At 51.8% G+C, this 12369-nt stretch overlaps 1 protein-coding gene across 1 annotated transcript in view; it reads right to left on the reverse strand.

Annotated features, from left to right (window-relative positions):
- LOC115472718 (putative RNA-binding protein Luc7-like 2) overlaps nt 1-12369 on the reverse strand; it is a 249813-nt gene that overhangs the window by 118402 nt on the left and 119042 nt on the right. Inside the window, exon 5 of the mRNA XM_030207087.1 lies at nt 6056-6199. Coding sequence (XP_030062947.1) covers nt 6056-6199 — 144 coding nt within the window. The remainder of the gene's footprint in view (nt 1-6055; nt 6200-12369) is intronic.

Here is a 12369-nt window from a genome sequence, read left to right on the forward strand (position 1 = left end):
GAGGCCAAATTGAGGGTGTATCCTTGCCGGACTATTTGCAGAACCCACTGATCGGAGGTTATGAGAGGCCACCTTTGGTGAAAAGCTTTCAACCTCCCCCCGACCGGCAGGTCGCCCGGCACTGACACTTGGATGTCGGCTATGCTCTGCTGGAGCCAGTCAAAAGCTCGCCCCTTGCTTTTGATGGGGAGCTGCGGGGCCTTGCTGAGGCGCACGCTGCTGACGAGAGCGAGCGCGCTGGGGCTTAGCCTGGGTCGCAGGCTGTCGAGAAGGAGGATTGTACCTACGCTTCCCAGAAGAGTAGGGAACAGTCCGCCTTCCCCAAAAAAATCTTCTACCTGTAGAGGTAGATGCTGAAGGCTGCCGGCGGGAGAACTTGTCGAATGCGGTATCCCGCTGGTGGAGATGCTCTACCACCTGCTCGACCTTCTCTCCAAAAATATTGTCCGCACGGCAAGGCGAGTCCGCAATCCGCTGCTGGAGTCTATTCTCCAGGTCGGAGGCACGCAGCCATGAGAGCCTGCGCATCACCACACCTTGAGCAGCGGCCCTGGACGCAACATCAAAGGTGTCATACACCCCTCTGGCCAGGAATTTTCTGCACGCCTTCAGCTGCCTGACCACCTCCTGAAAAGGCTTGGCTTGCTCAGGGGGGAGAGCATCAACCAAGTCCGCCAACTGCCGCACATTGTTCCGCATGTGTATGCTCGTGTAGAGCTGGTAAGACTGGATTTTGGCCACGAGCATAGAGGAATGGTAGGCCTTCCTCCCAAAGGAGTCTAAGGTTCTAGAGTCTTTGCCCGGGGGCGCCGAAGCATGCTCCCTAGAACTCTTAGCCTTCTTTAGGGCCAGATCCACAACTCCAGAGTCGTGAGGCAACTGAGTGCGCATCAGCTCTGGGTCCCCATGGATCCGGTACTGGGACTCGATCTTCTTGGGGATGTGGGGATTACTTAGTGGTTTGGTCCAGTTCGCAAGCAATGTCTTTTTCAGGACATGGTGCAAGGGAACAGTGGACGCTTCCTTAGGTGGAGAAGGATAGTCCAGGAGCTCAAACATTTCAGCCCTGGGCTCGTCCTCCACAACCACCGGGAAGGGGATGGCCGTAGACATCTCCCGGACAAAGGAAGCAAAAGACAGACTCTCGGGAGGAGAAAGCTGTCTCTCAGGAGAGGGAGTGGGATCGGAAGGAAGACCCTCAGACTCCTCGTCAGAGAAATATCTGGGGTCTTCTTCCTCTTCCCACGAGGCCTCACCCTCGGTGTCAGACACAAGTTCACGGACCTGTGTCTGCAACCTCGCCCGGCTAGACTCCGTGGAGCCACGTCCACGATGGGGGCGTCGAGAGGTAGACTCCCTCGCCCGCATCGGCGAAGCTCCCTCCGCCAACGTAGTCGGGGAGTCTCCTGGGAGGTGGCCGCAGTCGGCACCGCACGCGGTACCGACGTCGGGGACCTCACCCCGGGCGATGGGCCAGCCGGCACCACGCTCGACGGTACCGGAGGCGCAAGCACCGCCGGTACCGGAGGGGTAGGGCGCAACAGCTCTCCCAGAATCTCTGGGAGAACGGCCCGGAGGCTCTCGTTCAGAGCGGCTGCAGAGAAAGGCATGGAGGCCGATGCAGGCGTCGACGTCAGAACCTGTTCCGGGCGTGGAGGCTGTTCCGGGCTGTCCAGAGTGGAGCGCATCGACACCTCCTGAACAGAGGGTGAGCGGTCCTCTCGGTGCCGATGCCTGCTGGGTGCCGACTCCCTCGGCGACCCAGAGCTCTTGGTGCCGACGCGGGGAGGAGACCGGTGTCGATGCTTCTTCGACTTCTTCCGAAGCATGTCACCGGAGCTCCCCGGCACCGACGAGGAGGACGTAGAATCCATCCGTCGCTTCCTCGGGGCCGAGGTCGAAGCAGGTCGATCCCGGGGGGGCTGTACCGCAGGAGCCCTCAGGGTAGGGGGAGACCCACCCGAAGGCTCACCGCCACCAGCAGGGGAATGGACAGCCCTCACCTGCACTCCTGACGATGCACCACCGTCCGACGACATCAGCAGACGAGGTCCCGGTACCACCGACGCCGATGCAGCTATCCGATGTCTCGATGCACTCGATGCACTGGCGGCCGAGGATGAAGGTCTGGACGCTGACGACGTCGATGCACTCGATGACCCCGGTGCCGATGCCGACGAAGAGCCCGAGAACAAAACGTTCCACTGGGCCAATCTCGCTACCTGAGTCCGCCTTTGTAACAGGGAACACAGGCTACAGTTCTGAGGACGGTGCTCGGCCCCCAGACACTGAAGACACGAAGAGTGCCTATCAGTGAGCGAGATTACCCGGGCGCACTGGGTGCACTTCTTGAAGCCGCTGGAAGGCTTCGATGTCATGGGCGGAAAAATCACGCCGGCGAAATCAAAATCCGAAATGACGAATTTGAGCACCAAAAACTTTGAGGGAGAAAAATCTCGACCGAGGCCGAAAAGAGGCCTACCCCGACGACGAAAGAAAACTTACCAGGGCAAAGACTGGAAATACGGGAAGGGGCAAACGAAACCCAAGGGGGTTTGCGGAGCACTTTTCGAACGAATTTAAATCTTTTCCGAAGAAAAAACACGTCGATTTGTACAAAGGACGCGCGAGGTCGACTCTCCGGGGCTCGACATGGCAAAAAACACAGCCGTACCGAGTGCGGACGAAAGAAGACTGGCCGGCTCGAGCCGGTTTCGGGCGGGAAGACGGCCGCGCATGCGCGGTGCGCGCGAGGTCTAGCAAAGGACTTTGCTAGTGAAGATTCCGATTGGAGGGGCTGCCGTGGACGTCACCCATCAGTGAGAACAAGCAGCCTGCTTGTCCTCGGAGAAAAGTAGGTATCAAAAACAATTTTTTTTAATTACTTAAATTGTATCAGTCAAGCCATAAAATCTGGTATCAATGCAAAACATATGAGAATGTAAAATAGCAACTTGTTCTTCATAAAACCATCAAAGAAACTGACAGGAACATGCCAACATGCTAAAAGAAAAATATATATATTAAATTTAAAAGTAATAAAAAATAATAAATAATGTTCTCACTGATGGGTGACGTCCACGGCAGCCCCGAGATCGGAAATCTCCCTAGCAACAAAAGATTGCTAGAGCCTTCAATCGCGCACATGCGCGGCCATCAGCTTCCCGCCCGTTTGGTAACAAAGCAAAGAAGGAAAGACAACTCCTAAGGGGAGGCGGGCGGGTATGTGAGAACAATCAGCCTGCTGTCCTCAGAGAATACCTGCTACAGGTATGTATCTTCATTTTCTCTGAGGACAAGCAGGCTGATTGTTCTCACTGATGGGGTATCCCTAGCCCCCAGGCTCACTCAAAACAACAAAGAAAGGTCAATTGGGACTCGCAACGGCGAGGACATAACAAGGATTGACCTACGAAGAAAACATCTAACTGAGAGTGCAGCCTGGAACAGAACAAAAATGGGCCGGGGGGGGGGGGGGGGAGTTGGATTCTAACCCTGAACAGATTCTGCAGCACCGACTGCCCGAACTGTCACGTCGGGTATCCTGCTGAAGGCAGTAATGAGATGTGAATGTGTGGACTGAAGACCACGTCGCAGCCTTGCAGATCTATAGTGGCTGACGTCTTCACAAACTGCAGTCCGAAATCAGGCCCGTCTCGACTCGGAGGAACCACGTCCTCGATGACGACATCGAGAAGTCGACTCCTGTGCCAGCGGCAATGAAGCTCCCTCCAGCGATGTCGATGGGGAGTCGACCTGGGTGGCAGCCGAAGCCGCAAGCGGCATCAGGGACCGCACCACAGGCACAGAGCTCGCTGCTGCTTCCATCAATGGTACCAAAGGAGCAAGCACCCTCCAAGAGACCTGGAAGAATGGCTCTGAGGCGCTCGACAAGAGTGTCTGCCGGGAAAGGCTGTGGGGCCAGTGCAGGAGCCGGAGGCAGAACCTGTGCAGAGGAAGGAGGCTGTACCAGACTGTCCGAAGACCGACACCTCTTGGATGGAGGGTCAGCGGTCCTCCCGGCATCAACGCTTCTCAGGTGCCGAGTACCTCGACACCCCGGAGCTCCCGGTACCATGTGTAGAAGGAGATCGATGCTGATGCTTCTTAGCCTTCGCTCGATGCACGGCATCGGTACTCCTCAGTACAGACGAGGAGGACGTGGAATCCACACGCCTCCTCGGGTTCAGGTCCGAAAGTGGTCGGTCCCAATGGGCCTGTGAAGAAGGAGCCTTCGAGACAGGTGGAGACCCACTTGACGGCTCACTGCTCCCAGTGTGCGGTGGTCTCCGGACAGGTATTACCTGCTCTCCCGATGTCGAAGTGCCGGGCAAGCCTCCAAACAGACGTTCCTGCTGAGCCTGTCTCGATGCCTGTGTCCGCTTTTTAAGGTTAAGACAAAACTCACACACGTCTGGGCGATGGTCGGGCCCAAGGCACTGGATACACCACGAATGGGGATCGGTACCTGAGATTGCCCGGCTGCACCGACCGCACTTCTTGAAGCCGCTGGGAATCCTCGATGTCATGGACGGAAAAATAGCTGCGGCGAAGTCAAAATTCACGATGGTGCCAAGAAAAAAGGGCACAAAAAGAGAAACGCGAACCACAGCCCAAAAAGGGCCGCGATGACAGCGAAAGAAAACTTAAGAGGGCCCAACTAATAAAGTAAGGGAACTACTAGAAGTTTTTTTTTGTTTTGTTTTTTATATTTACTTTCTCCAAGATGAGAACGAAGAAAAGAAAAGAAAAAAACGTGAACTTGCGACTAACAACAAAGGCATTTTCTCAGGCACAGAGAGAGACGGCTATCAACACAACCGCTCTCAACCGCAGAAAATGAAAAAACTGACGGGACTCTCGCGCGACGGGAAGGAAGCTGATGGCCGCGCCCGCGTACGATCAAAGGCTCTAGCAATCTTTTGTTGTTATGGAGATTTCTGATCTCGGGGGTGCCGTGGACGTCACCCATCAGTGAGAAAAAGCAGCCTGCTTGTCCTCCGAGAAGCTTTATCATCAGGTCCCAGACACATCAAACACCGATTGTGTGGGTCAGTGCGAGACATGACCTTGTCACATCAGGAACACTTTTAAGACCACTAGGAGTTTGTGTGCTGTGGTCAGAAAAAGTCATAGCAAAATCAAACTCAATGATGGTAGAACAAAAGAAAAAAAAAAAAAAAAAAAGAATTGACTACCCGATCAAACCGCTCAGACCTAAGAAAGACACAGAAAAAAAATAAGGAAGCTTATAAAGTTACCAAAAAGCCTAACACTAACCGGGGGTGGGGGTGGGGGGGGTGGGGGGGGGGGAGGAGATGGTCCCACATCACTTACAAAGAAAACATGAGTGAAAAAAGTGTTAAGAAGGATCACCAGGGCTGTGTGAGCAGAACCAAAACAGCATGCTCTTCCACAGAAAAAAAGACAACTGCCTTGGTCCCATGCGGCACATACAAGCAGGAAAGTGTATGCATGTGTGGTGTGGCTTCCAAAAGCTTCTGCGATTAGAAACTGGGGAGCACATCCTCACCAGCCTCCATCAGATGACATCACTCGTATGTGGAAAAACAGTGTCCTGCTTGTGCTCAGAGAACCTCTTATCCTCAACAAATTAAAATGACTTGCTATACACCAAAACGTATAAAATGTTTACAAATTAGACACCAACCTATGGAATGGTTGCAATCTTGAGTCCATAGAGGGTTTCTTTAAAATAGGACACCACCGCTGGTGTCAAAACCTAGAGCACCTCCCTTAAAGAGAAAGAACTCTCAAGCAATGGGCTAAGAAATAAGAAAATTATTTTCCCTCCTTGACTATCAACACACGGCAGGAATCAAGGGAAGCTTATTGATTTCAATCTCACATCAACTCCACATGAAAGGCCATCAAACCTTAGTGGTATACTCACCTTTTCTTGCTGCCCTGGATCCAAATTCCGAGATAGAGTTGCCTGTAATCACTGAACCTTACTTAGTAACTCAGAAATTCCCTTAATTCTTCAGATGTTATTTAAAAAAAAATTATCTAGGCTATTGTTTTTATACAGTACCTCAGCCTCTCTTTTCTTTGCTCGTGCTCTCTCCACTTCGTCCATGACCTTCTGGGACTCCTCCACATTTCCTTCAGCGCCCTGTTGCTCTGCTTTTGCTAGAAGTTTACCTATTTCTTCATTCAATTCATGAACTCGTTCGGCCTTTAAAAGAGCATGGTATAAGTCAATTTTTCTCCATCTTGAGAACAGATATTTCATATGCACTGAAAGGAAATCTGCTACATGTCATTCAATCACACACACAGAGCATTCTAATGCTAGAGTAAAACTGATTAACCTGTATTCTCTCTAAGGCAGTGGTTCCCAAACTCTCACAGGTCAAGGCACCCTTACTGTATCAGTAATTTTTTCACGGCACTCCTAAGTCAAAAGAAATACCGTAACAAAGTATAACTGCTTATTAAGTAGTTAGGTCCAAACAATTAAATTGAAAAAAAAATTTATTCTTAAATAACCATAATTACTTACTAATGGGATGTGTGGGAAAATTAGGTTCTTACCTTGATAATTTTCTTTCCTTTAGTCACAGCAGATGAATCCATTAACTGATGGGTTGTATCCGCCTACCAGCAGGTGGAGATAGAGAACACTGAAAGCACACGGAGTTCTAGGACGCCCAACCCCCTCTGCCATCAGTATATGACATTTCCAAAGCAGAGTGAAAAAAAAAAGGCAATATAACAAACTTTCCTCACAGAGAACAAATGCCCCAGAACCGGGGAAATAACCAAAGGAGGGACTTTATCAACCTCTCGCAATAAAAACAGCATGTAGAAACTCTGATAGCTTGTCTTCAAGTACTCCTGATGAGGCACAATGTCTGTATGCAACATCTGTACAAAAACTAAAGTCAGTAAGGGAGGGATCATGGATTCATCTGCTGTGAGTAAAAGAAAGAAAATTATCAAGGTAAGAGCCTAATTTTCCCTTCCTTGTCATCAACAGCAGATGAATCCATTAACTGATGGGATGTACCAAAGCACTCCCTAAGTAGGGTGGGAACAGGCAACTCTGTGAGCAAGCACCTGCGCTCCAAAATGTGCATCCTGCCGCGCTGCATTATTCAGCCTGTAATGCCGCATGAAAGAGAGCTGAGAAGCTCAGGTAGCCGCACGACAGATCTCCTGAAGAGAAAAAAAACACCCGTTTCAGCCCACGAAGAGGACATTGCCCTTGAGAGTGTGCTTTAAACGCTTCAGGCGGCGACAGCCCTGAAAGCAGGTAAGCCGAAAAAATGAGTTCCTTAAGCTATCGGCCTATAGTGGCCTTAGACGCCGGAAACCCCCGTCAGGGACCTGCCAACAGAACAAACAAATAAATCAGAATTCCTAAACTCATTTGACATCAGCAGATACTGCTACAGAGCCCTGCGGACATCCAAAAGGCGCAATTGCCCAAAGGAGTCCGGAAACGCCTCCTTAGAGAAGGAAGGAAGAAAGATGGGCTGGTTGAGGTGAAAAGCTGAAACCACCTTAGGCAGAAAAGAAGGCACCGTACAAACAGTTACCCCAGATTCCGAGAACTGCAGAAAAGGATCCCGACAAGAAAGAGCCTGAAGCTCAGACACTCTTCTAGCCGACATCATTGCCACTAAAAAAAACTGTCTTGAGAGTCACATCCTTCTCAGAAGCCCGTTTAAGAGGCTCAAACGGAGATTTCTGGAGCAACTTCAACACGAGCCCCAGATTCCAAGCCGGACAAGGCGACGCAAAGGAGGACAGAGACGAAGCGCCCCTCTGAGAAAACAGAGAATATTCGGATGAGCAGCAAGGGACAATCTAGAGACTTTCCCTCGGAAGCAGGCCAACGCTGCCACTTGAACTCAAAGGGAATCGTAGGCCAGGCCCTTTTGTAGCCCGTCCTGCAAAAAGTCCAGCAAGAGCGAGATTGTCGCCAGAGTCGGCAAGATAGACTTTGGCATACGCCACGCCTCAAAAGTGTGCCAGATCTGAGCATAAGTCGCAGAGGTAGACCGTGTGCGAGTCTGCAAAAGAATGGCAATAACCTTATTAGAATAGCCCTTGTCCCGCAATTCAGCCCTCTCAAGAGCCAGGCCGCAAGACCAAAGTGGCAAGGATCTTCCATAGTCACCGGACCCTAAACTAACAGGTTAGGGACCCGAGGCAAAGGAAGAGGCGCGTCCACCTGCATCCGCCGGAGATCCGCGTACAACGGACGCCTTGGCCAATCCGGGGCAATAAGAATCACCAATCCTCGGTGCAGACGAATCTGAAGTAGAACTCACGCTATCAAGGGCCAAGGAGGGAACACATACAGGAGGCCTGAAGGCCAAAGGTTGAGCCAGAGCATCTAACCCCGCCGAGCTGAAAAAGCTAGGGACTTTGACGTTTACTCTTGATGCCATGAGATCCAAGCCTGGAGTCCCCCATTTGGCACAAATCTGAAGAAAAACTTCATCTTCCAGCTCCCATTCCGACGGGTCGATTTGATGTCTGCTGAGGAAATCAGCTTGCACGTTGTTCTGACCAGCTATGTGAGCCGCGGACAGCAGCTCTAGGTGGCGCTCGGCCCAGTCGCAGATCTGAGACGCCGCTGCAGCCAGGGCCCTGCACTGAGTGCCACCCTGGCGATTGATGTAGGCCACTGCTGTCGTGTTGTCCAACAGAACTCGGACAGGAAGACCCTTCAGCGTCTAGTGGAAGGCCAGAAGAGCCTGAAATATCACTCTCAGTTCCAAGCGATTGATGGATCATCCCGCTTCCACGGTGGACCACAGACCCTGAGCATAGCGTCCCCAGCAATGAGCTCCCCAGCCCGAAAGGCTGGCATCTGTTATCACCAGACAGCAAAAAGGAAGAGCCAGTGGCATCCCCTGCCGCAGCATGCTGTCGGAAAGCCACAATCCATACTGCGCTGGGCCGCAGAAAGCCACCTTAATCTGCGATAGTATTCCTGGGAAATCGGAGACCATTGCTGAAGCACAGCAAGCTGCAGCGGTCTCATGTTAGCTCTCGCCCAGGGAACCACCTCTATGGTGGCCGTCATCGATCCCAGGAGCTGAACAAAGTCTCAAGCTCAACGACGAGGCATCCACAGGAGCAGGCGGACCTGATTCTGAAGCTTGAGCCGCCTGCTGTTGGGAAGAAAAACGAACCCTGAAGCCGTGTCGAACCGGACCCCCAAATACTCAAGAGACTGAGAGGAGGTCAGGTGACTTTTGGGCATATTGACTACCCAGCCCAGAGTCTGAAGAACTGTAACAACTCTGGCTGTGGCAAGTCGACTCTCGTCTGCCAAATCCGCTCTGATGAGCCAGTCGTCGAGATAAGGGTGAACTCTGATACCCTCTCACCTGACAACGGCAGCCACTACCACCATGACCTTGGAAAAAGTCTGAAGGGCAGTCGCCTGGCTGAAAGGCAAGGCGTGAAACTGGAAATGTTGGCTCAATACTGCAAACCGGAGAACGCGCTGATGCGGCAGCCAGATGGGAATATGCTAGTACGCTTCCTTGAGGTGCAGAGACGTGAAAATCTCTCCTGGCTGTACCGCCGCAATGACGGAGCACAGGGTTTCCATGCAGAAGTGTCGAACTCCTAAGGCATCATTGACTCTGCATAAGTCAAGGATAGGTCTGAACGACCCGCCTTTTCGAGGCACCACAAAATAGATGGAGTGGCGACCGCAGCCACGTTCGGCGGGAGGAACCGGAACCACCGCTCTGAGCTTCAGCAACACCTGCACGGTCTCGTATACTGCCGCCCGCTTGACGGCAGTGCCACATCGGGACTCCAAAAACACGTCTCCTACTGGGACGGCAAATTCTAGCCGGTAACCTTCTCTGATCAGGTCTAGGACCCACTGATCCAAAGTAATCTTGGTCCACTCCTCGAAAAACAGGGAGAGACGACCCCCTACTGTGGGAACCGATGAGTGGACCGGCGCCCCATCATTGTGGAGGATGCCCCTGAACTCCTGGACGTTGCCCGGATGCCGCTGCGCGTTTGTCCAAACGAAAGGAGTTCCTCTGCTGGAAACAGGTACGTTGACCAAACCCCGCAGAGCGCCCCAGGCAATACCTGCGAGCTTCATGAAAACGTGGCCTGGAAGTGGAGGGAAAAGGACTTTTGGAAGAAGGTCTCGGCCTATCCTCGGGCAACCGTTTGGACTTGAGTCCCCTAGATCCTTAACAATCTTCTCCAAATCATCCCCAAATAAAAGAAGGCCCCGAAAGGGTAACCTCACCAGCCTTTGTTTAGAGGCCATATCAACCACCCAATGCCCGAGCCAAAGAAGGCGGCGGGCAGCAACCACCACAGACATCTGCTTAGCCGAAGCTCTGACCAGATCATCAAGGGCATCAGCCAAAAAAGACAGGACAGACTCCATACGCGGGCCGACCTCAGCAAGGGAACCCGCTCCAGCGGTGGGCTGCTCAACTGCCTGCTGCAACCAGGAAAGTCAGGCCCGGGCTGCATAGGAACTGCAAATAGCCACCCGTAAGGAAAGGCCCGAGATATCAAAGGACCGCTTCAGCGCGGATTCCTGCCGCTGGTCCTGCATATCATCTTTCAAAGCAACCCCTCCCTCCACCGGGAGAGTAGTCTTTTTAGTCACAGCCGTGACTAAAGCATCCACTTTAGGCATCCCAAAGAGGGTCAACCGTCTTTCCCTCAGGGGGTAAAGCTGATACATAGCCCTGGCCACCTTCAAGGGACCCTCAGGGTCAGACCATCGAGCTGAAATAAGCTCTTGGATGAAAGCCTGCACGGGAAAAGCCCGAGAAGGCTTCTTAGTGCTAGCCATCCAAGGATTAATAGAAGAGGCAGCGCCCTCATCAGGATCTTCAATACAAAAGGCCTGTAAGGCATCAGAAATGAGAGCTGGCAGCTTGTCGCGGTGGAAAATCCGAACCGCTTTAGGGTCATCCAACTCCTGTGGCAAGCAGCCACCCTCAACTGGATCATCAGTCCGTGAGGGCCTGCCACAACCCTCAGACTCCCCGAAACTAGACCACAGGGGAGAACTGAGTGAAGAGTCCCCCTCAGACAGGGTATTCACTCGTCTACGCTTAGCGTCAGCCAAAAGCTCGGGGGAAGAAAAGTCTCCAGCAGACGTTGGGCTATAAAGAACCGGCGGCAACACAGACCGACAGGAATTGTCAGGAGCCTCAGGCAGTGCTCTTTTTAACATAAAAGCCTTATGCATCAGCAGCACAAATTCAGGGGAGAAAACCTCACCCTGTACGCCCCCCCCCCCCCCCCCCCCCCGGAGGAGCTGGGCACCACTCTCACCTCAGGAGACCGAGTCAAACGAGCTGAAGTCAAGTTGCACTGAACCAGGAGCAAGCCTCTAGCTGGTTATTTTTTACTGTGAGGAACGTTAGAGGCAGGCAGCCACAGAGGAACTCCGGGAGGAAGGGGAATGGGGTAAGGCAGGGACACGGAAAACCAAGTATGTCTTTAAAGAGGGCATCACCAGCCACAACACCCCCTGCTCTACTGGCAAAGCACAGGAGCCACCACAGGCAGAAATCCAGGAGCTCAGAAGCGACGTCCACACCTGCTGGGAGATAGAGTTATACTGAAGGCAGAGGGGGTTGGGCGTCCTAGAACACCATGTGCTTTCAGTGTTCTCTATCTCCACCTGCTGGTAGGCGGATACAACCCATCAGTTAATGGATTCATCTGTTGATGACAAGGAAGTGCCTGTTGAGCAATGCACAACTTCAGATAGCAGTCTAAGAGCGAGTGTGTGGAAGGGGCCTAGCCTGGCACAGCTGCAACCATTATTTACCACCACTAGCTAGCTGTTTTGCTGCACTTACTTGAAAAACCCCCGAGTTTGATGGGTCTATATATTATTTGGGCCTTTTTGACAATAAGTCCAAATAACATGCTGACCCATCAAACAGTGACAGTGCATTTTACTAATACTCTGACTTTCACATTGACATCAATAACCTAAATTAGAATTGAAAACACAGTAAGCATAATGGTAAAATTATGTCTCACCTGCTGATAATTTTCTTGCCTTTAGTAGCAGCAGATGAATCCAGGAACTGGTGGGTTGTGTCCATCTACCAGCAGGTGGAGATAGAGATTACAAAGCTGAAGGAAGTGATACCAGATGGTCAGATCCTCCTTCACTTCAGTACATGTCTCATCACCAAGCAGAATCAGACAAGAAATAAGGAAGCCTTCCTCATCAACCAAAGACAACAGAAGCTAGATAGCCCAACTTAGAGAAACCACGACTGCGATGGACTCCTCGTCAGTGGTTTCTGTTCTCTCTTATTTTTTTTTTTTTTTAACTAAAGACCAGAACAAGAACAGACAAGCAAAACAATC

The sequence above is a fragment of the Microcaecilia unicolor genome, chromosome 1 (genome assembly GCF_901765095.1).
Source record: "Microcaecilia unicolor chromosome 1, aMicUni1.1, whole genome shotgun sequence".
In the NCBI taxonomy this organism is placed as follows: domain Eukaryota; kingdom Metazoa; phylum Chordata; class Amphibia; order Gymnophiona; family Siphonopidae; genus Microcaecilia; species Microcaecilia unicolor.